Here is a 25,049-nt window from a genome sequence, read left to right as displayed (position 1 = left end):
TTAAATGCCTGACAGAACTGCGCACTCCTACCGGTCGTTCTGGACAAAAGAGGTAGAAATTAGCTCCCCAGACAAGAACCAGGCTGAAGGTTCCAGCACAGGGGTGGCAAACGAGGGCCTGCCGACCACATCCAGCCACCGCCGGGTCCTCTCAACAAAGGGTTATCGGCACACGGCCCCTCCCCTTAGTTATATACTGCCTATGGCTGTTTCTGTGCCCATCTTTGATTAGCATGAAGCTAGCTTACTCCTTACGTCTCAGTTAGGAAAAGCCTAAAATACTCACTCTCGGGCCCTCCCCAGACCATACTCCTCTTCTAGACAGTGAGACGCACCTTCCCGCACACATACGTCGGGCAGGGACAGGACACTGGGAACTTAACGTAGGCAGTGGGTAACAGCCTGCAGTTTTTCCACGTGAAAGAATCATTTCTACTTTCTGCAGTGGCTGTTAGCCTCTGCTCCACGCTGCTCCTCAGGATCACAACGTGAGCGTCTCCTCTGTGAGGATGGGGGCACTCAGCCGCTGTCTCTCATGCCCTACCTTATCTTCCGCAGCAGCCATTCTCTCTTTTAGATGACGCTGAAGTTACTTCCAACAACTTAGCTTCCTCAGCAGCACAGTGTCCAAAGACAAAGGGTCGGGCTACACGGCTGACCAGGGACAGGAGACAGGACAGGCGAGAAAAGAAACGGAGACTTGGCATGCAGATCACAAAGGAGGAGAGGCTCTGTTGGAGCCTGGGCCTGTGGGCGCCCAATGCCGCCTGCCCGACTTGATGGCAGCCTTGAGGGCCATTATCCCGTGACGAACCCACCCCCCTTCCCACTGGGACCCTCACTGCACTGGAACCGGTGACACAGAAGCACCGACAGGCTCCCTGCTACAGGTTCCCTCAGCCCAGGTTCCGGAAGGATGGACTGGCTGCCCAGTCATGTGCTCCCTCGTCCTGTGTGCATCACTCGATCCCAGCACAGACTACATCATGTCTGGAAACTACCTCTTCAACTGCTGCCTTCCTCTGTGGGTGGTGAGGGCTGTGAGAGCTGGGAGGGCAGGGACTGTGTCTGGCACGTTCCTCGACTCTATTTGTGGAACCCCCGAGTGAATTCCTTAAAGATTTATTTCTTAAAGGGGTGTCTGGGTGGCTCAGTCAGTCGGGTTCTGACTCTTGGCTTCAGCTCAGGTCATGAACTCAAGGTTTGGGCGTTCGAGCCCTGGGTCAGGCTCTGTACTGATACCATGGAGCCTACTTGGCATTCTATCTCCTTCGTTCTGCCCCTCCCCTGCTCATGTATGTGCCCATGCTCGCCCTCTCTGTCTGTGTCAAATAAATGAACATTTAAGAATTTTTTAAATAAACACGATTGTGTTTAAAAGAGGATAGGATTTTCTCATTTCTCGGAAAAATTCTATGCTTTCTTTGCTTTTTTTTTTCCTTCGGTAAGCTCTACACCCAACGGGGAGCTCAGACTCATGACCCTGAGATCAAGAGTCCCAAGCTCCACTGACTGAGCCGGCCAGGCACCCCTGTCCTTCTCTTGCCCAAGGCTACTATCTTGAGTTTTGAGTCGCTGACTTAAGTCTGAAAAGCAGTGAGTCTTAGATGCAGCCAACGGCAAACAGCACACGTCGGACAAAACCGGAGGGAACAAAACTGGGGATGATGCCTGCCGTTTGAAAAGCATTCCAATCTCAGACAAAGTAGCACCGAAAACAGATCTCAGCTGGTTCGCGGACTTTGGCACGCCGACGTTACCGGTGAGAAATGAGATACAAGAACGGACCGCCATGAAAATGACATTCCCACCATGGGACCCAGAAGGAAACGGGGGCCCCACCTTGCAGAGGGTGGCCACCCTCTGGGCCGGCTCGGCTTCCACCTCAGGCAGCGACTTGGCCTTCCTCGGGGTCTGCTGCAGCCTCCGCTCCGCCACCTCCAGGCGCTCTTGCAACTGGCGGTTTTGATCCACAGTCTAGGAAATGAAGGCAAAGCATCAAAGTGTAGCAAGTCTTCTCTCCGTTTCCATTTTTAATAAAGTGAAACAAAATCTGAATGCAGAGATCTGCTGTTAGTTCTGACCGAAGCCAACAGTTTGGTAGGTGCTTCAGAGTAAACCTTTCCTTTCTGCAAGGAGTCACCCACGGCCTTGGTCCTCCTTTCACTACGCAAAACATGTCTTGCCAAACTCTTTGCTCTTCTTCAGTATCTTCAAAGAAGTCTTTCCAAAGACAAAGTTCCCACACATTAAAGAAAACCCATCTTCTGGAGGAGCTTGCTCGTTCTTCCTGACCAGTTAAGGAGAGAAGGGTGAGGTCCTAACCCTTCGTAAACATATTTATACTGTGGTCCGAGGGCTCGCTACATAGGACATTCTGAGGTGGGCACATCAGCCAGCACAGAGCTTCTGAGAGCATGCCTGATGCCAGTTGAGTTCTTTTTGGAAGTGTACCATTATTCAACAAAAACACTCTCCCTCTTGACCAAAAACGTGGAAACCTTCAACGTGGAAAAGTTAGACACGAGATTTTTTGTTAAAGGACTTGTAGGGAAGCCGAGGTGGCTCAGTCGGTTAAGCGTCCACCTTCGGCTCAGGTCATGATCTCATAGCTCATGGGGTCAACCCCGCCTCGTGCTCTGTGCTGACAGCTCAGAGCCTGGAGCCTGCTTTGGATTCTGTGTCTCCCTCTCTCTCACTCTGGCTCCCTTTCTCAAAAATAAATAAGCATTAAAAATATATAAAGTCATTTTAAAAATCACGTACAAGGTGAGGTTTTTGCAAGGTTAACGTTTGTTCCCACAGACTCCTTCCATCTTCTGTGTGCATATAGCTCTGTGTGTATATACAGACCGCGTATCATGCTTTAAAACCCTCCAAAATAAATCACATGCTGTACACATAGTATTTCGTGATCTGCCCTTTACTCTCATGCTTTGGAACATGTTACGTGCTCTCAAACAGCATTCCTCGATGTCATTTTAATGGCTTCCTAGTATTTCACTTTGATTATCATGTTGGGTCGACTGACACATTTGACAAACACACCAGACAAAGCTCTCTCTGTTTCCAAGAAGCTGGATGTGGTGTTCCTGTTCAATGCCGGATGACCTGAGACAACCAAGGAAGAGACGTGCTGCTTCCCAAAGCACAGGGTCTCACATCCTCACGCCAGACTGTGCTTCTGCCCCTGCCATTCCCCCCGATCTCAGGTACTAACCAAAATGGCCAGCTGCCTACACATTCCCGGCCACTCCCTGCTCCTTTGGAAACAGTGCTAACAGGCAACAGAGTAACGTGCATGTAAGACAAGACAAAGAAGGAATCAAGGAGGGGAGCCCCATAACATGCTTCCATAAAATTCGAAAGAATTAAACCCTGGACGTTGAAGTAACCCCGCTGGTCAACACAAGATTCTAAGATCCTAAAACCTTGACATTGACACTTGGTCCTTAACTTGACTTGTAATTAATAAAAGTGGAATGAAGTTCAACGAAACCAACGACCTGTCGATGCAGAGAGTCCTTCTTTGCGATCTCGTTTTCAAGTTTATCCTTGAGGTCGTGCAGAGAGGTGGCTTTGTGCTGTGCCCTGAGGCAGCGCTTCTCAAGGGTAGTGATCCTGTCTTGCATGTCTTCCTTCTGGGCCACGGCCTACAGCAGGTATTTCAGAGGGAAAACAGGGAAAGAATTAGCGTACGACACATTAACACGCTCCAGACACAAAAACCGGGCGAAATCCTCATTTTCCAAACAAACAGAAAAGTAGCATCCTCGGGGTACCTGGGTGGCTCAGCCGGTGTCGCTTTGTGAGTTGGCGCCCGCCCCGTGTCAGGCTCTGTGCCGACAGTGCGGAGGCTGCTCAGGATTCTGACCAGTTTCCCAGGCTTATTCTTTCCCATGTGTTCAAAGACAAACGGATAATAAAGTCTCCCGGAAATCACCTCGGTTGCCTCCGGACACCGTTGAGCTTTCCACAGAACAGCGACTTGCCTCTGGAGGCACACACCATGAGACAACCATCCTTTTTCCGGGGAAAAGGTGGATGAAATCTCATCCAATTACCACAGAGTTGAAGCAGCAGTGTTAACAAATGGAAGCCAAACTCCACCTTTCATATAACTGGAAGTCATCTTCTATAGCCTAACCCTGTAACAACATTGTATCCCATGGTATCTGACACTGCCAATGGAACCAGAACGTCCTGCCCTGCTTTTCTTGTCCAACACGGGAAAGATTCCTCTTCCAGCCCTCCGTGTTTACTAAGCAATTTATGTCAGCAGTCTCAAGAGTGAAAATGATGAGTCCTAAGAAATGATTTCCTAAATTCTCTGCATCTTGAACTCTGCTGAGGGGTCTCTCCCCACCTTTGCCAAACAACTTCACTGAACAGGTTCTATAATTTCTGCAAATACTTTTGTTTTAAATTCTGACACGATCTCCCCCACACTAGGGTACTAAACAGACTGCTCGTGCACTTACACCCTCAAGGGTCTGACAGGGTGTTCCGAGGTGGCATTTCCGGGCTGGGGGTGGGGTGGGCGGGGACTGTCCGCAAAGGGTAGCTCACAGTGACAGGAGGAGGCACAGAGAAACCATCCTACCCTTACTAGTTTCTGTGACAATGATCAGATTCCCATCGACGTCCACACGTGCAGAAGCGGCCGCACTCCTCCATGACCTTACACCAGAACCAGAGGGCTGCGCCTCGCTCACTCTGACCGCCACGACCAGGGGCACGGAACCCCTGGGAGGAGGGCAGGGCGGCAGAGGTGGCCGTGACAGCCCCTGGCAAAGCCGCCCCCGCAAGGCCGTGCCCCCGGAAACGACCTGGCAGCACCACGCTGGTTCCTACGTGCCGAGTGTGTTCCCAAAACGGACCGAGAGCATGGCATGGGCCAAGCTCAGGTGGCCCACACTCCACACCCGAGGCCACTCCGCCGCCTGCCTGCCAGGCCTCTGCAGGGGAGAGCCCAGGGAGGACAGATTCCACCACACAGACGGGGAGGCAGCCCGCCCAGGCCCCGGAGTCACGTCCCGTTCTGCTGCTACTTCTACCAAACTCCAAACGTTCAAAACCCGTGGGAGACGAAGGACACACGGGGCAAGGCCGAACCAAACACCCCACGTTAGGCTCGACGATGGCGTGGCCATTTCAACTGACACTCACTTCACGGACATCTCTTTGTAATATGGTGTTCCTTGCTTCAGAAAGGATGAGGTCTTTCCTTGAGGTGTCTAGGTCCTCTTCCAGCTTGGCCACGAGAATGCACAGGGTAGTCAGGAGCTCTTTCACCTGGCTCTGCACCTTTGACACTCAGAAAGGGAAGCAACATGTGAGGGCCCCCACTGCTAGTCTTCCTATGTTGTTTTTTTTTTTCAATGTTTATTTATTTTTTGGGGGACAGAGAGAGACAGAGCATGAACGGGGGAGGGGCAGAGAGAGAGGGAAACACAGAATCGGAAACAGGCTCCAGGCTCTGAGCCATCAGCCCAGAGCTTGACGCGGGGCTCGAACTCACGGACCGCGAGATCGTGACCTGGCTGAAGTCGGACGCTTAACCGACTGCGCCACCCAGGCCCCCCGTGTTGTTTTAAAAACAATGGATAAAAAGGAAACCCCCTCCAATCAAATCCTGGGATGATGTCTGGAGCTGAACTCTGCGTGTGGCCCCTAATTCTTCTACGAAACTACACCCCTCCAGTGCCACACGTAACTGCTCTCTCACCTGGAAACAAAGGGATTGAGTTGGTACACAGAGGTGTTTCATTAGTCCTTACTATACAGTTACTCTAAGACCCCCTCGCCTCAAAGAACATGACAGAATGCTGGTAAGCTTTTTCACGGATGCTCCTGTTCACAAACTTGCTTGTTAACCGCTTTCAATTTTACATTCGAGACAAATCTTCCCCGAAATAAATTACATTATGCAATTTGTACTAGCCAATGGATACACACAACATTTCCACCAACTACTGCTTTTTAACCATACAGACCTGTCTTCTTACAAGAATTCAAGAAGATGAAAAGGAAACTCCAGTCACACAAACACACAAAGTGTGCCTAGAACACACAGCATGTGCACAAATTGAGAACCGCCGTGGCTAGGCACACCATTTCAGCCTCGGTTTTGTCCTTCTCCAATATGGAGTTGAGGACCTTGAGCACCTCCGCCTCACTGGACACGCCGGCCGGAGTCTTCGCCTGTCGCCGTATGACTGTTTTTTGAAGAGCTCTCTCGTGCCTGGAGACGAGGAACTCCAAATGTTCCAGCAGCACCTGGTGGGAGAGGCAAAAGGAAAACCGTGTTTCAAGAACACCTTCAATTCCGGGCCTCAAGTTCACCAAATGCAAAACCAAGTCTGAATCCCTTCAATTCAGATCCCAGGTAGGGAGCCACCCCCTCGAATGTGTGAAAATAGCCTTACTCCTCCTCACGGATCAAACAAGGTTTGAGAACAATAGGTCCCAGCCAACTCCACGGGGACATGTGGACAAGGGGCGTGAATGGTGTCCTGTGTTTAAAGACACTGGCAGTGCGCCTACTGACCCTGGTGTTGTTTCTCTCCGCCTTCAGGTTGGCGATCTCCTCCTCTCTCTGCATGAGCTGCTCCCTGCAGGTGTGGAGCTCTGCAGCGAGAGCTGCACACTCCTGGGGTCGGAGAGGGGACAGAAGTGGAGAGACACAGGGGGTCTTTACCAGAGCACACCAGGCCTCCGTGGCCCTCCAGAGTCCCAGCACCCACCACCCTCAAGTAGCATCACACACACCAGTCCCCTCCTCACCACCCACAGGAGTCCCGGGGATTTTCGGAGGGACCGACACTCAAGGGGACAGACGTTTTCAGGTGCCTGGCAGGTCTAGGACTCAGGAACTCTGCTGACTCGGGAGCAACAGGCCGAGAAGCCTCCTGCCCACCTGCAGCCTCTGGCCTCGTCTGGCAAGCAGGCTTGTGGAGCGGCAGTGGGGAAAGGCTGACGGTCCTCAAAAGCTGCTGTCTTGGCCTGAACCTCTGGCTCAATCAGACTCAACCCTACCCGATGGACTTTTCAAAAATGATGGTAGGACTCTTGACGAAAGGGCGAGTTTACGACTTCTTTCCATAGGCAAGCAGGAAATATTATGGAGGAAGGGTTTCTGAGGATAGTGATGCCAGGGCCCACCACCCCGCGTGGGGCTTCTCTCCCACCAATACTGAGTGCCTGCCCAGGACATGGCGTACAGGTGGGCTCCAAGGAGGTGGACGCACACTCTCCAGTCAGTCGAGCGCAGAGCCCGGTGCAGGGCTCAATCCCTGAACCATTACATCATGACCTGAGCTGAAACCAAGAGTCAGACGCTTAATGCCCTGAGACACCCAGGCGCCCCAGAGCTTTGGTCTCTGTAGGACAGACGAGGGGATAAACGTTCACTTAACAACTGACATTCCAAATAAAGAGAGTTGTTGATTTCAGCAATTCTAGAAAATCCAAGTACAAACTGGTGACATACTTCAATTTCTTTCATAAATTAACCCTTTCCAAATCAAGGGGAATGTTACCACAGAACTGACCACGTTCCTTGCAATCTGACTTGACAAGGTGAACCCACAGAAGCCTATCTGATCCTTGAGGTAGGACTGTGCAGGCCCATTTCTATGTGGGGATTTTTGTTCCAATAAATACATTGGAAACTTTTCTGGAGATGAGTGACATTTGGAAAGACTGGCAGATGAGCTGAGCAGCTACGAAATATCAACACTAGTAAGTAAACGGGAGGCCATGAGTGCATGAAATATACGCAGATACTAGGCTATTAGAGCATTTCCTCTCCGAAAACATACACAAACCTACTCTAACAAGATAAAACGTATCATTTTGCACACAGAAACTGACCGTACCTACATGGTGCCATTTGCGGTCAAGAGAAAGGCAAACAAATGTGGAGACGCAGGATTAAGTCCTAACCGCATAACACAAACTGTAGCAGACGCTGTCCTCTGGGGGAAGTGTGCACCACCTCCTGTTGCTATTGAGGTCCCCTCAAGTGTTGCACGAATCCATGAATCTCCTACTCAGCTCTTGGTAAGCACTTCCTTTCTCCAGGAAATCAAGCACCACAGGAGAAGTGATTTCTCAGGGTTCCTGCATCATTTTCACCATGTTAAGGGCAATACCATGAACCTTAATTACATCCTGGGACCCATTTGAAGTGTCCCCAGGGATGCTGGACGTGCTCCCGCGATGCAGAGAAGACTCATGGTATGACAAGAAAAGGCTGAATGGCCTGACATGTCCTGAGGTCCACAGCTGCAGCTGCCAGCCGGCCAGCGTGAAGACCATGGAGGCACAAAGAAAGGGAAATTCTCGAAGCTGTCGCTACGGCTACCCCAGCACACCCAAAAACCTGGTGCTATTTGTGAGACATCTTTGTGTCTCGTGTGGAAGATGTGGCATCTCTGTGGATGTAGGACTGCTGTGAGACGGGCACACCTGCAGACTCAACTCAAACTGCAAGACAAGTGAAGACCTGACATCACGACGTAAGGCAGAAGGAAGGGAAAGATCGAAAACTGGCACATTTCAATGCAGGCACAGGATAGCTTGGTGATTTTAGAAAGGGGTTTGGCTTTGAAAATGGTCCAGACGATAGGAGAAGCAGCTTCCACCACGAAGAAGAAGACAGTTTCCCAGACGCCCGAGAGAAGATTGCAGAGAAGCAGGAACTACCATCCACCGCATGTCAACCACTCCAACACAAAAAGTGAAACCCAAGAAAATCAGTTGAGGAGACCATGGCTGCCTGCACAGGTTTTTCATGCAGAAGGAGGTGCCCTGTCGGGGGGAAAATGCCACAAACGACATTTATTCATGAGAAAGACAAGTGAGCACCAAGATGTTGGGTAGGAAGGGGTGAAGCAGCGACCGAATGAGCGGATACAGGCGGGGGTGTGAGCAGGGCGGCTGGCCCTGTGTAGGAAGCTCACCCCAGGTTCCTGAAGGCAACAAGTCCCAGTGGCCAGTGGTCCGGCTGCACAACCAGAGCCCTTGCCCTGGACCAGTTCCATCCCGGCTCTGTCCCTCAACTCAGGAAGTACGCTGAGAGCAAGGGAGTGCAGAGTCACAAAAGGGCTCAACAAGGGTGGGTGGTTGTGTCTCTGCAGATGATTTGGGTGCAGAAGCCCTTTTTGTGGGGGCTACACTGTACACATACAGACATCATAAGGACTCTAAACCCGTATCTTTCTATAATAACACGGAATGTAAATGGACCAAATGCGCTAACCAAAAGACATAGGGTATCAGAATGGAAAAAAAAAACAAGACCCATCTATTTGCTGTCTACAAGAGACTCATTTTAGCCCTGAGGACACCTTTAGATTGAGAGTGAGGGGATGGAGAACTATTTATCATGCTACTGGAAGCCAAAAGAGAGCTGGAGTAGCCATACTTATATCAGACAGACTAGACTTTCAATCAAAGGCTGTAACAAGAGATGAAGAAGGGCATTTCATAATAATTACAGGGCCTATCCATCAGGAAGAGCTAACAATTATAAATGTCGATACGCCGAATACAGGAGCCCCCAAACATAGAAAACAATTCCTCATAAACATGAGCAATCTTATTGATAAGAATGTGGTCAATGCAGGGGACTTTAACACTCCACTTACAGAAATGGATAGATCATCTAGACACACGGTCAATAAAGAAACAAGGGCCCTGAAGGATACATTGGATCAGATGGACTTGACACATATATTTAGAACTCTGCATCCCAAAGCAACAGAATATACTTTCTTCTCGAGTGCACATGGAACTTTCTCCAAGACAGGTCATATACTGGGTCACAAAACAGCCCTTCATAAGTATACAAGAATTGAAATTGTACCATGCATACTTTCAGACCCCAAGGCTATGAAGCTTGAAATGAACCACAGGAAAAAGTCTGGAAAACCTCCCAAAGCATGGAGGTTAAAGAACACCCTACTAAAGAATGAGTGGGTCAACCAGGCAATTAGAGAAGAAATTTAAAAATATATGGAAACCAAGGAAAATGAAAATACAACAATCCAAACGCTTTGGGATGCAGCGAAGGCAGTCCTGAGAGGAAAATACATTGCAATCCAGGCCTATCTCCAGAAACAAGAGCAATCCCAAATACAAAATCTAAGAGCACACCTAAAGGAAATAGAAGCAGAACAGCAAAGGCAGCCTAAACCCAGCAGAAGAGGAGAAATAAGAAAGATCAGAGCAGAAATAAACAATATAGAATCTAAAAAAAACTGTAGAGCAGATCAATGAAACCAAGAGTTGGTGTTTTGAAAAGATACACAAAATTGACAAACCTCTAGCCAGGCTTCTCAAAAAGAAAAGGGAGATGACCCAAATAGATAAAATCATGAATGAAAATGGAATTATTACAACCAATCCCTCAGAGATACAAACAATTCTCAGGGAATACTATGAAAAATTATATGCCAACAAATTGGACAACCTGGAAGAAATGGACAAATTCCTAAACATGCACACTCTTCCAAAACTCAATCAGGAGGAAAGAGAAAGCTTGAACAGACCCATCACCAGCGAAGAAATTGAATCGGTTATCAAAAATCTCCCAACAAATAAGGGTCCAGGACCAGATGGCTTCCCACGGGAGTTCTACCAGACGTTTAAAGCAAAGATAATACCTATCCTTCTTAAGCTATTCCAAGAAATAGAAAGGGAAGGAAAACTTCCAGTCAAATTCTATGAAGCCAGTATTACTTTGATTCCTAAACCAGACAGAGACCCAGTAAAAAAAGAGAACTACAGGCCAATATCCCTGATGAATATAGACACAAAAATTCTCAATACGATACGAGCAAATCGAATTCAACCACATATAAAAAGAATAACCCACCATGATCAAGCGGGATTCATTCCTGGGATGCAGGGCTGGTTCCACATTCGCAAATCAATCAACGTGATACATCACCGTAAGAAAAGAAAAGATAAGAACCATATGAGCCTGTCAATCGATGCAGAAAAGGGCTTTGACAAAATTCAGCACCCTTTCTTAATAAAAACCCTTGAGACAGTCGGGATAGAAGGGACATACTTAAACATCATAAAAGCCATTTATGAAAAGCCCACGGCTAACATCGTCCTCAATGGGGAAAAACTGAGAGCTTTTTCCCTGAGATCAGGAACGCGACGGGGATGCCCACTCTCACCGCTGTTGTTTAACATAGTGTTGGAAGTTCTAGCATCAGCAATCAGACAACAAAAGGAAATCAAAGGCATCCAAATTGGCAAAGATGAAGTCAAGCTTTCCCTTTTTGCAGATGACGTGATACTACACATGGAAAATCTGATAGACTCCCCCAAAAGTCTGCTAGGCCTGATACATGAATTCAGCAAAGTTGTAGGATACAAAATCAAAGTACAGAAATCAGTTGCATTCTTATACACTACCAATGAACAACAGAAAGACAAATAAAGAAACTGATCTCATTCACAATTGCACCAAGAAGCATAAAATACCTAGGAATATCTCTAACCAAAGATGTAAAAGATCTGTATGCTGAAAAGTATAGAAAGCTTATGAAGGTAATTGAAGGAGATATGAAGAAATGGAAAGACATTCTGTGCTCATGGATTGGAAGAATAAATATTGTCAAAATGTCAATACTGCCCAAAGCTATCTACACATTGAATGCAATCCCAATCAAAATTGCACCAGCATTCCTCTCGAAACTAGAACAAGCAATCCTAAAATTCATATGGAACCACAAAAGGCCCCGAATGGCCAAAGTAATTTTGAAGAAGAAGACCAAAGCAGGAGGCATCACAATCCCAGACTTTAGCCTCAACTACAAAGCTGTCATCATGAAGACAGCATGGTATTGGCACAAACACAGACACACAGACCAATGGAATAGAATAGAAACCCCAGAACTAGCCCCACAAACGTATGGCCAACTCATCTTTGACAAAGCAGGGAAGAACATCCAATGGAAAAAAGACAGTCTCGTTAACAAATGGTGCTGGGAGAACTGGACAGCAACATGCAGAAGGTTCAAACTAGACCACTTTCTCACACCATTCACAAAAATAAACCCAAAATGGATAAAGGACCTGAATGTGAGACAGGAAACCATCAAAACCCTAGAGAGGAAAGCAGGAAAAGACCTCTCTGACCTCAGCCGTAGCTATCTCTTACTCGACACATCCCCAAAGGCAAGGGAATTAAAAGCAAAAATGAATTACTGGGACCTTATGAAGATAAAAAGCTTCTGCACAGCAAAGGAAACAACCAACAAAACTAAAAGGCAACCAACGGAATGGGAAAAGATATTTGCAAATGACATATCGGACAAAGGGCTAGTATCCAAAATCTATAAAGCGCTCACCAAACTCCACACCCAAAAAACAAATAACCCAGTGAACAAACGGGCAGAAAACATGAATAGACACTTCTCTAAAGAAGACATCCGGATGGCCAACAGGCACATGTAAAGATGCTCAACGTCGCTCCTCATCAGGGAAATACAAATCAAAACCACACTCAGATATCACCTCACGCCAGTCAGAGTGGCCAAAATGAAGAAATCAAGAGATTATAGATGCTGGAGAGGATGTGGAGAAACGGGAACTCTCTTGCACTGTTGGTGGGAATGCAAATTGGTGCAGCCACTCTGGAAAACAGTGTGGAGGTTCCTCAGAAAATTAAAAATACACCTACCCTATGACCCAGCAATAGCACTGCTAGGAATTTACCCAAGGGATACCGGAGTACTGATGCATAGGGGCACTTGTACCCCAATGTTTATAGCAGCACTCTCAACAATAGCCAAATGATGGAAAGAGCATACATGTCCATCAACTGATGAATGGATAAAGAAATTGTGGTTTATATACACAATGGAGTACTACGTGGCAATGAGAAAGACTGCAATATGGCCCTTTGTAGCAACACGGATAGAACGGGAGAGCGTGATGCTAAGTGAAATAAGCCATACAGAGAAAGACAGATACCATATGGTTTCACTCTTAGGTGGATCCTGAGAAACTTAACAGAAACCCATGGGGGACAGGAAGAAAACAAAGGAGGTTAGAGTGGGAGAGAGCCAAAGCATAAGAGACTCTTAAAAACTGAGAACAAACGGGGTTGATGGGGGGTGGGAGGGAGGGGAGGGTGGGTGATGGGTATTGAGGAGGGCACCTTTTGGGATGAGCACTGGGTGTTGTATGGAAACCAATTTGACAATAAATTTCATATCCTGAAAAAAATAAATAAACATTAAAAATTCAACAACATCATGCCAGTCCTTCCCCCTGAGGACACCACGACCCTTATCTGAAAACCCAACTCCTTACGGGGTAGTTTCTGTCCCAACACCAGCTGCCTGGTGCCTCACCTGGCTCCGCTTCCACTTCCATCGCTCACAACAAAGCCAAGCTCCTCCTTGACCCCGGCCTTTGGCCTCAGAGTCAGACTGCTGGGAGAGTGCTCGGTCAGCCTCAGCTCCCGAGCGACCTCTCCGGAAAAGGCCTTTCCGGAACCACGGTGCACAAGTAAGGGACATTTCCTCCTATCCCCTTCACTCGTCCAGATACACTCTTCTCAGCTGTGCCTCCACCACCGTCTCCGAGGAGCACAGCAGCCAGAGCCTGGCGACCACAATGGTGCAGAGTCACAAAAGGGCTCAACAAGAGTGGGTGGTCGTGTCTCTGCAGATGATTTGGGTGCACCAACACAGAAGCCCTTTTTGTGGGGGCTACCCTGTACGCTTGAGGGGCATCCCACCCCCAGCCTGCTTCAGATTCTGGGTCTCCCTCTGTCTGCCCCTCCCCTGGCCACACTCTCTGTCTCTCTAAATAGTAAATAAACATTATGAAAATTAGAAAACACACGACACTCATCAAACACTCCCAAAATAAGTGTCACTTAAGCAATCCACTTCATCTACCTGCCCTGCCATAGCCAGCCCATCATCACAAAGCCTGCCCTGGGCAGGCACCTGACAGGGGAGGAGGGTGGCCATGGCAGTGGGGGATAGGGAGCTGGGAGGCTGACACCATCACCACCTCATGGACGCTGGCTGAGCGTGGGCAAACTGGATGGCCACTTTAGAAGAAGGACGGGTACTAGGCAAGGACTACTGGGTTTTGTTTTCTCCTGTAACAAATGCTGATGACCAAAATGTTTGCTAGGACTTCTCAGTCTTCCCTGGCTTGCTCTTATACATGTGAGTAGCCTGTTAATCACCACATCGTGAACTAGGAAAGATGAGTTCAATTTGAAGCATGTTTGAAGGCATCAAGGAGACCCCGAGGCAGTCACAACTGGAAGGACTGAGGCCCCAACAAAAGGGAAGCCCGCTGAGCCAACTCTAATGTTCAGAGTCCTCTCTCTCCCTCAACACATGTGAGGATTCTGAATTTCCTCAGGGATTGGAGGCAAGATACCAACGAGCTGCAAAGGAAACCTAACAGAAAGGCAAGCACAAATTCGCAGCTAACCGAGCTGTGGACAGCACAGGGAGGCACAGAAAATGAGCCTGGCACTCGGCAAGCACTGCCTGAGAAGCTGACCCTTCCATCATCTCATTGTGCTGTGGAGAAAATAACTGGGCTTTGGGACCTAGCATCAAGGACGGGTCCTCGGAAATACTCCAGGCCTCCAAATGGGGACCCTGGAGGTCTACACGGGAGTGGGGGACTGCGTGAGCCCAGCTCACACTGCACCTTACAAAGACTGAGCCCCAGTCTCAACTCACTCACGCCTGAGTGGGCCCAATAACCGCCACACTCGGGGTGTGTGGGATGAAATGCTGAAGTAAACAACCACAAAGAGCCTCTATGCTTCTCCATACAGTCCAGCACAAAAATAAAAACAAAGAAGAAATGAAAAGACAAGATAAGACAAGACCAAAAAAAGACAGAGAAGGAAAGAAAAGAAAAGAGAAGAAAGAAAAGAAAAGAAAAGAAAAGAAAAGAAAAGGGAAAATAAAAGAAAAGATAAAAATGAAAAGGAAAGGAAGGGAAAGGAAAGGCAAGCAAAGGAAAGGAAAGGAAAGGAAAGGAAAGGAAGGAAAAAGTAAGGCAAGGCAAGGGAAGGAAATGAAAGGAATGCCTGGGTAGCTCAGTCGGGGAAGCATCCCACTTTGGTTCATGTCATGATCTGACGCTTTATGGTTTGAGTCCCGCATCGGGCTCTGTGGTGACAGTGAAGAGCCTGGAGCCTGCTTTGGATTCTGTGTCTCCCACTTTGTCTCCCCCTCCCCTGCTCTAGTTTTGTCTCTACCTCTCTCTCTCTCAAAAATGGAAATAATATTAACCAAAAAAAATCTTTTAATAAGAAAAGGAAAGAAACAGACAAGCAAACAAAAAAGAAAGGCACCTGGATAGCTCAGTCTCCTCGTTTGAGTGAGCAACACTTGGTTTCGGCTCACGTTTGTGAGTTTGAGCCCTGTGTTGGGCTCTCTACTGACAGAAAGAGCGTCTCCTCAACAGTGTCTCTCTCTCTCTCTCCCCGTCCTCTACCCCCACCCCTGCTCTCACTTTCTTTCTCCCTCAAAATAAATAGATAAACATAAAAAAAACAAACAAACAGGTTTTACATCATATCGACCCAAAGAAGAAAGAAGAGAAACAGACCAAGAGGAGACACATAGACTGGAGTTATTGGATGCAAAAGTCAACTGTCCAAAAACCATTCTTGACAAATGGGAAATTTTCAGAGACTCAAAACAGATTCTCAAACTGCAAATTATCGGAGCTAAAATTAAGATCTCCAGGTGCCTGATGGCTCAGTTGGTTAAGCATCTGACTTCAGCTCAGGTCATGATCTCGTGATTCGGGAGTTTGAGCCCCACGTTGGGCTCTGTGCTGACAGTGCAGAGCCTAGAGCCTCCTTCGGCATCTGTGTCTCCCTCTCTCTCTGTTCTTCCCTTGCTCCCACTCTGTCTAGCTCTCCAACATAATTAAAAGACTAAAAAATCTTGTTAATGGCATTAAGAACTCAGTCTGTGGGCTTCATATCAGACTAGACACAGGTGAATAGCCTCAGTGAACTGAAAGATAGTTAGGTAAAAATATATCTAGACCATACACAGAGAAAACGTCCAGAAAATACAGAAGCCCAAAAGACACAGAAGATATGGTACAAAGGTCCAATAGGAACCCACAAAGTAGAGGAAACACAGAATGGGTAGTACCACTTCGCTACAAAGATAAGAATCAAAACTGATAAAAGAACCATGAGAGTGACTCCACAAAGAACACCCGAGGCAAAAAGATGTTAACAGTCATGAGAGGACAAAGATACCGCCTTCCATGGGACAACAACAACACTACCAGCTGACTCTTCAAGAAAAGCAAATGAAGCCAGATGATGGATTGGCATGTATGAAAGGTGAACTAAAATAGCCACCAACCTGGAAGTCTTTACCTAACAGAAACATTGTTCACTGTGAAGGCAAGGTAAAGATGTTTTTCAGGCAAAACAGAAGCAAAAACAAAAATAAAAACAGAAACAACAAACAAAAACAACACACACACACACACACACACACACACACACAAACCATGACTACACATCAACTACAGACACAAACTAAAATCAATATTAAAGCAGCTTGTTGCACAAAAGAAATGTAGTCTCTGAAAGAAATATGAAAAAACAAGGCTTGCAGAACAACGCCACAACAGAAAGGGTAACTATGAGAACAAACCTTCACAAGCATTAAGTGCACGAAACAATGACAACAACGCCAAAATCCATCTAAAACTTAAAAATATTACCCAGCAAAAGGCGAAGAGGAGTTCAGTGTGGTTCAAGTGTCAAAGAAAAGAGCAGGGGCGCCTGGGTAGCTCAGTCAGTTGAGTGTCTGACTTTGGCTCAGGTCACGATCTCACGGTTTTTGAGTTGGAGACCCGCGTCAGACTCTGTGCTGATGACTCAGAGCCTGGAGCCTGCTTCAGATTCTGTGTCTCCCTTTCTGCTGTGCCCCTCATCCGATTGTATTATGTCTCTCTCAAAAAACAAATAAATCTTAAAACAAAGAAAAGATAAACGGAGAGAGCAGTGTCAGGGAAGCAGTACAAGTCCTGAATCAGGCACGGGTCAGTTCAAAATGCACCTGCCTCTAGAAATAGATATATTCCAATTACCTAACAGATCAGTGTACAATTAAAAACTCCTTCCTACTTCTAAAGGAAGGCTAGAGACCAAAAGAACACAGAACAGCTGGGACAAAGAAGAAACTAATAATACGGTACGTGTAAACTACCTATCAGTCATGACACGTGCACAAATGCTGCAAGCAAAAGGTTGACTCTCAAATTCATTAGAAGGAAACTAAGCATACGCTGGTCACAAAGGTACACCTTAAAACGTAAGATCACAGACAGGTGGAAGGAAAAGATCCCCAGGCAAACCCTACCGAACAGAAAACTGATGTGGCCACTGGGACCCTCCAAGAAAGTAACCTCTATTGCAAAAAGCTCTACTAGAGACCAAGAGCCCATTTCGCGATGGAAGTTCCATCTACCAAGAGAACAAGACTTCTAAACTTGCATATACCTAATAACGCAATCTCAAAATACAGAAAAATTCACAAACAGAGAAAAGGAAAAAGAGCCACATCCATAAGCACGATGGGAGACTTGACGATACATCTCTCAGTATCTGACAGAACTGACGACAACAGAAAACTCAAGGCAGTGGGACAGGGCTGTCCAATATGCGGTCACGTGCTCTATTGCAAGTACTTGAAACGCGGCTCCTCAAAGTGCGACGTGTGGAAAGTATAAAATGCACACCACATTTTAAAGACAACGTGACAAAAGAGAATTCAAAACCATTCAAAATTTTTTCTCACGCCAGCTATACACTGAAATGATATTTTGGATATGCTTGTTAGTTATATTAGTAAACTCATTCTCGCCTATTCCTTACTTGGTTTCAAGTGGTTACTAAAATCTGAATTCTGTCATTAACAAACTTCATCTAACCTATAAATAGAGACTACTGCATTCCCCCAATACACATTATTTTCACGTGCCCGAGGAACAGTTCATGAAAACGAATATATGCCAGGCCATTAGGAAAGTCAGCTCATCTCAAAGGACTGAAATACTGCAGGGCATATTTAGGGATTGCATTAGATTCACAGTTCAATTCCCCCAACAATTCATCATGCCCACAGTGATGGGATGAAGACAGGGAGACTTCCAGTGATGAGCAGTCCTGGGCGGCTGAGAGAGCACTGTCACCCCTGCCACCACAGGAGGACAGGGAGAAGCAGGCTGTTGATGAACCAGGAAGCTGACTCTCACCTGACCCTGAATCTGCAGATGCCTTGATCTTGAGAACTTCCCAGTCTCCTCAACTGTAGGAAAGAAGTTTCTGTTTCTTATTAGGCAGCCAGTCTATGGTATTTTGTTACAACCACCCCAAAACACTGAGACAGATACCTTCATGGAATTAAGCTAGAAATCCGCACAAAGAGAACGAGAAAATCCCCTGAAACATCAAGATGTGTTATGCTCATTGTGATGAGTTAAGAAAAAGATGCCACAAAGAAAGTTAGAAACTAGTTTCACATAAAAGATAATAAACATTTGGCTTATCAAAACTTGAGATCGGTAAATGTGTGCTTAAAGGGAGACTCATAGCTTTAGAATACATATATCATAGGATAGCTCAGTTGCTTGGTGACCAACTCTTGATTTTGGCTCAGGGTATGATCCCACGGCCACAAGATCGATCCCCAGCCTGGCTCCACACTGAGTGAGGAGCCTGCTCAAGATTCATTCTCTCTCTCTCTCTCTCTCTCTCTCTGTCTCTCTCTCTCTCTCCCTCTCCGTCTGACCCTCTTCCCTGCTCATGCTCTCATTCTAAAATGAATCGACACACTAATAAGCAAATAAATACAATACACATACTGGAAAGGAACAAAGGCTAAAAATCAAATGAAGGATTTAGTTCAAGAACTACAAGATGGGACAGCAAACAATCACCAAGTAGATGGAAAACAAAAGGGCAGAAATCAGTGCTGCAGGAAACAAATAGTAAATGACAGAAATCAAAAGAGCCCAAGTTGGTTCTATGAAAAAGAAACAAAGCACAAAGTACCAATATCAAGAAGTTCTAAAGCCAATATCACACCAGATGCTGCAGATAGGAGGGATATTAGAAACCAGTTGACACTTACTCCTTGGAAAGTTTGGGAGGTCAGAGCAAATTCCAAGAAAACAAAATGCCTCATCTAAATAGACACAAGAAGGGGCGCCTGGGTGGCACAGTCGGTTAAGCGTCCAACTTCAGCCAGGTCACGATCTCACGGTCCGTGGGTTCGAGCCCCGCGTCATGCTCTGGGCTGATGGCTCAGAGCCTGGAGCCTGTTTCTGATTCTGTGTCTCCCTCTCTCTCTGCTGCTCCCCTGTTCATGCTCTGTCTCTCTCTGTCCCACAAATAAATGAACGTTGAAAAAAAAAAATAAACACAAGAAGATATGGGAAATCAGAAAAATCCTATTTCCACTTAAGAAGGAATCTGCAATGAAAACCTTTCTCACAAGGAAAACCCTACACCAGCTGTTGGCCTAACACTTCTTCCCAAAAGTAAAGAACACACACAAAAACTCTTCTGGGAAAGCACAAGGAGTGCTTCTTCCTACGTTGTTTTAGGAGGCCAGCACGACCTGTAACCCAAACCCCAGCAAGGACAGCACAAGAGGGTGCAAGGGAACACCCACCACTCTCTTGAATACAACATGCAAGGATCCAAAGCACATGATTTACAAATGGAATCCAGTGAAGAGAGAATGCATAGACATCAGGTTTGATTTATTCTAGACGGGAAAAAGTTGTTTTAAGGTAAACCACAACATTGAAACAAATCACTTGTCCCCAAAATGCACAAAACACATTTCAGAAAATTTAGTATTATTATTTCTTTGATGATTGTTGAAAACTCAGAGCAAACTAAAAACAGAGGAGAATTTTCATGTTTTGATCCAACTATCTACCAGTAATGCCACGGAAAGTGTCATATGTAGTGTTAAAATACTGAACTCTTTGGGGCACCTGAGTGGCTTCTAGTCGATGAAGCGTCTGACTCTTGATTTCAGCTCAGGCCATGATCTCACGGTTCATGAGTTCAAGCCTCGCATCAGACTCTGTGCTGACAGTGCGGAGTCTGCTTGGGATCCACTCGCTTTCCCCCCTCTCACTCCCCTTCCCATGCATGCTCTCTAAATCAATAAAGAAAGAAAGAAACTTTAAAAAATATTAAGTATACAAAACATTAGGAAAACCTTCTCTCTCGTATCTGGAAGGAGACAAGGACACCTACTCTCACCACTTCCATTCAACACAGTACTGGAGGCCCTAGCCAATCCAAGGCAAGAAACATACAAATGGTTATACTATAGGATAGAAACAAAAGAAACTTACCACAAGGCAACACAGAGAGTGTAAGGCAGACATACACAAGAATGTGAAAACCTCTGCCATTCACAGATGGATTCCACACACATAGAAAGAACTCATTCAAATCAACAAAAACCAAAACACACAACCTAATCACAAAGTGGCTTCCAAAAGGCAATTATTATACAAAAGAAACACGTAAGTGGCCAAGACACACACAGGGGCGGGTCCCACGAATACACCATACCTCCCAGCACCTGAGCCCCAGCAACCAGCTAACACACGAGAAGAAGCAATACCAGGCATCAGCCAGCCTTGAGCTCCCGCACGCTGTTGCTCGTGGGGAACAGACACGTGCCACCAATCACGCCCTGCTCCTCCAAGGCATCCCAATACGATGCATGTGGATCTGCAGGCAGCCTCTGCACAAACCGGAGCACCCACAGGAGAAAGAATAAACCGTGCTGTGCTCACACACTGGGACTTCGACAGCAGGGGAGGACCAGCACAGCCACGCAAGGAAAGCAGGTGCATTGCGCACACACAGCACTCAAGGGTTGGCTCAACATGAAGCGAAGAACAAGCCAAAGCCATGGCTGGTGAAAGTCAAGACCGTGGTTACCTTTGGAGGACGTTCGGTGGGAGTCAGTAGGAGGTAGGAAGCACGGTAAGGTTCCACTTCTTCATCCAGGTGGTGGTTCCAAGAATGTGTTCGCTGAGTGAAAGATATGGAAGATCAGCTGAAAGTAGTGGCCTACGATGTTCCAAACGTCCACCACGTGCCACACAACTAAGGCCGCTCTGTGGGGACAACTAACCTCCAACAGAAGCAAGGAAGCCCCACCCATCTGAGTGCGGAATCAGGAAAGAGCATCCAGACACCCCAGGAGCTACCGCCACACCCTCCTCGCCTCCAGCTGTTCATCTGGGGGAGTCCACATCGCCTTCCTAAACATAATTGGCCACAAGACACTGAATGCAGAAGCAGCTGGAAGAATAAAGATCTTGCACTAAGCCAATGCCAATGCCAATGCCATGCTTCTACACAGCGTTGTTCTGAAAATGTACGTATTTTTTGCACGAAAGGTATGAGTACGTTAATCTGTACTAATTTATCGTCTTTAAGTGAATTCATCACATGTGAGATGCTCGGATTTGGTTTGGTTTCCTTAATGTTTGTTTTTGACACAGAGACAAAGGACACGTGAGGGGAGGGGCAGAGGGAGAGGGCCACAGAGAATCTGAGACAAGTCCAGGCTGGCAGCTGGCAGCACAAAGCCCCACATGGGGCTCTAAACCATCAACTGTGAGATCACCACCTGAGCCAGAGTCGGACCCTTAACATAGAGAGCCACCCAGGCGCCTGCTTCAATTCTCGGTTTAACCTCACCACAGAAGAGATCAAGAGACACAACCCCCACACACGAAGGCTCTCTGGGGCCCTCAATAATCCCCTGATGTCCAAGTGTCCCGACACCACCGAGTCTGAGAAACACTGACCCAGGGAACAAAGGGCACTCTCCCCTTCTTCTCGTCAACTTCCCAATTTCTATAGGGTTTCCCCAGCTCACCAGACTCTCTAGGGCCTGGCCCACAGGACGCAAGGGCCTAAGGCGGCCTTTGTTCGTGGCAGCCGCCTCGGGGGACAGAACGTGTGCAGCCTGTGCGGGGTCAGGGGACGGACAAGGCGGGAAGGTCTCCGACAGCCTCTGCGAGGGCGGGCGGCACACTCCTTACACGACAGTCGCGGCTGAGGCGGGCACCCGGAGAACCTCCCAGAAGCCACTACCGGAAAGGAGAAGGGCCCTTACTGCCTGCCGAGCGGTTAAGCCAGCACTGCCACGGGAGGCGCCCACACACACACCCGCCGCCACAGAGCGGCCACCATGACTCACGGGAGCCTGCGGGCGTCCACACGGACAGGCCGGGCTTCCACCCGAGGGTGGAAAAATGCTGTCCCCAAAGTGAGCAGAACCAGGGCGCTCTAAGCCACCTGGCCTCTCACGGCTGGCACTGTGGCCTCTGCGGGAGTCCGAGTGGCTCTGGGTCCACCAGAACTCACCTGCCTCGATCAGGACTGTCTTCCGAGAAACAGAGGCCCCAGGGCGACATCCTCCTAGGTGGAAGACTTCTAGCAAGGGAGAAGCCGGATGCTCAGAAGAGCACCTCCCTCGCCCTCCACAGCGCATGCGGGCTCCTACTGCATGGTTATCGGGTCACGGCCTGGGAGGGGTGCTGAGCGTTCCCGACCCAGGGCGCTTGGACTCCAGATATACTTGGGAGGGAGAGTGTCAGCTCCCAGGGCGCAGCCCTCCCTAGAAGCTGGGGGATTGTGCTTCTCCCTCACGTGGGGCGGTGTGTCGTGTGACGAGCATGCCTGGAAGATGCACTCCTGTGCGTCCCCCAGATCCACAGGCTCTCAGGATGGCCCCTTGAGCAACCTCAGCAGCAGTAGCAGTAGCCAGGACTCGCTGCACAACGCCCCCCAAAAGAAGGTCATCAGTCTTCCGTGCGCTGCTTGCTAGGCAAGAAACAAAAGGTCCACCCCGGCCACGCTAGTGACAAGCCCGCCTGAACAGGTTGGTGTCCCTTGCGTGGCTCCCGCATGAGTGAGGTCTTACCGGCATCATTCCTCTAGATCCGCAGTCACTCGACCTGCAGACCCCTTCCCCTGTCGGGAGACCTTCACGTGGCTGTTGACACCCCCCGCTTCCCATTTCATCACTCTGCTTCCCCACAGCCACTGAATTGGAGGTTGAAAACCCTTCCACGGTGCCCTGGGACTCAGCAAATTGGGCGGACAAGCTGATAAACACAATAAACTTTAAAAAATAAGCATTGTGGTATTTGTCATGTTGCTGAGCAGTTCTCAGCTGTACCTGGTTTTCAAGCAGTGGTTGTTTGTTCAATGTTCTATATAGCTGCAAATAGGTTGTATCTCCTCCACAGTGAACCTGAGGCCCGAATTCAACTATGGTTCCTGGAGGACGTAGAGCACGTATGAAATCTGGAAAGGACTCACGTGGATTCCCAGTCCACCTTGAGAAGTTGTGCAGGGAGGGCGTGACCCCAGAGCACTTGACTCTGAGCCTGGCTCCTGCACAGATGAGTTTGGGGCTCTGGGGAAGCTACATATTAGCATTCCTGTGCTTCCGTTTAATCACCTGTTAATAGGAACAGTGGGAGCACTTCCGTCACATGGCTTTTAGGAGTGCCTGCATCTAAATATCCACGAGATACTTTGATCACAGAAGCTCCATCACATTATGTGTAACTGCAGCCCCTGTGAGGACATGGTCACCAGCATTCAGAAACTGTCATTCATCTGGTGGTCTCTCTGGCGTATTCACTAGGCTGCCCTCCTTTTTCCTTCCCCTGTAGTTTTTGAGTTTCTCTTAAATAGACTCTGACCTTTGCAATCTATTCAGTACCACTTTTTTTAACTGGTCTTGATTCTGACAACGAGTAACAGCAGTGGGTTTCGTTTCTTACCAAGCAGCGGACGCGCTGTGATGCCCGGGATGGGGGCCCAGAGGAGTGGTGCGGGCATATCTCTCTGGGACTTTCCACTGCAGAGCAGGTCGCATGTGGGTTCAGCGTGTCCCAGAGCTGAGTTAAGTGGATGAAGGAGGCAGGTTGAGACCACATCCCAGTGATCCGACAACTGAAAAATAAAAGTGAGCCCTCTTCAACAGAAGAGGTGGTTTGCAGTTTAGTGGGGTGGAGCAGGAGGTGGGCCAAGGGGGGACATTGGAGATGGTGGGACGACGGGACGGGGCCTTGAGCCGGGGAAGAACTCAGTGGGCTCTGTGATACACCGGACAGCAGGCAACACATGTGGCCACTCTTCTGGGCCCGTGTGCCTCTGAGGTCTGGAGTGGGGTGTCTCACGTCCACACTGGGTCCACAGGGCCCCTTACCGCTAGAGGCCATTTCCCCTTCAGCCCCCGGACTTGTCCGTTGGTTTCTCTTTCCGTCTGCCTCAATCAGTCTCCTTCTCAGAACTCGTAATAAGGATCATGACTGGCACACTCAGTTGTACTTCAGTTGAAATGCCGTTATTTCTGTTACTGCTCACAATTCCGTAGGAACCCTCAGGCTTTTGGTTCCCTGGGCATGGAAATTTGTAGAAACTGTTTAACAGTGGTCTGATTTGAATGTCCCTATGTTTGAAGTGTATAAAAGTGTTTTACAATAACTTGGATTGTTGCCACCTTGCTGTAAGCAATTTGATACTGAAAGTAGACCTTTTGCTCCTGGAACCATGCTGGAAAATTCTGTCCCTTAGATGTTGCTGATGTGTTTTCTTTCACATCCTTATGCTTTCTGTAATGAAAACACTAAGATTCGTGGTAATGCCTTCTGGATGTCCCACCCCACTGCTCCCCGAAATGTGTATTTTTGCAAGTTGAGAGGTAACAAAAAGTGTGGGTTGGCTGCTTTCTGCGTGGAGCCTGCTTTGGGTCCTCTTCCTCCTTTCTCTCTGCCCCTTTCTCCTCATACACACTCGTTCTCTCTCTCTCTCTCTCTCTCTCTCTCTCAAACTCTAAAAACAGGGGCGACTGGGTGGCTCAGTCAGTGAAGCATCTGAGTCTTGGTTTCGGCACAGGTCATGTTCTCACACTTGGTGAATGTGAGCCTTGCAT

The 25,049-nt window shown here is 47.9% G+C and overlaps 1 protein-coding gene across 1 annotated transcript in view; it reads right to left on the bottom strand.

The window, feature by feature from the left end:
* The window catches only part of LOC122478565 (liprin-alpha-1-like), a 30,344-nt gene extending 5,684 nt beyond the window's left edge, over window positions 1-24,660 (bottom strand). The window contains exons 1-9 of the mRNA XM_043572109.1: window positions 24,324-24,660; window positions 23,896-24,089; window positions 21,026-21,118; window positions 6,551-6,652; window positions 6,069-6,279; window positions 5,170-5,315; window positions 3,507-3,653; window positions 1,843-1,977; window positions 545-654 (exon numbers count right to left, since the gene is read on the bottom strand). Of these exons, the coding sequence (XP_043428044.1) occupies window positions 613-654; window positions 1,843-1,977; window positions 3,507-3,653; window positions 5,170-5,315; window positions 6,069-6,279; window positions 6,551-6,652; window positions 21,026-21,118; window positions 23,896-24,089; window positions 24,324-24,336 (1,083 nt within the window). The 5' untranslated portion in view covers window positions 24,337-24,660 and the 3' untranslated portion in view covers window positions 545-612. The remainder of the gene's footprint in view (window positions 1-544; window positions 655-1,842; window positions 1,978-3,506; window positions 3,654-5,169; window positions 5,316-6,068; window positions 6,280-6,550; window positions 6,653-21,025; window positions 21,119-23,895; window positions 24,090-24,323) is intronic.
* Between the last annotated feature and the right edge of the window lie 389 nt (window positions 24,661-25,049).

Source organism: Prionailurus bengalensis, unplaced genomic scaffold (assembly GCF_016509475.1).
Source record: "Prionailurus bengalensis isolate Pbe53 unplaced genomic scaffold, Fcat_Pben_1.1_paternal_pri Un_scaffold_96, whole genome shotgun sequence".
Lineage (NCBI taxonomy): Eukaryota > Metazoa > Chordata > Mammalia > Carnivora > Felidae > Prionailurus > Prionailurus bengalensis.
Note: the sequence above shows the minus strand (reverse complement) of the source record. Positions and strands in the feature narration are given on the sequence as shown.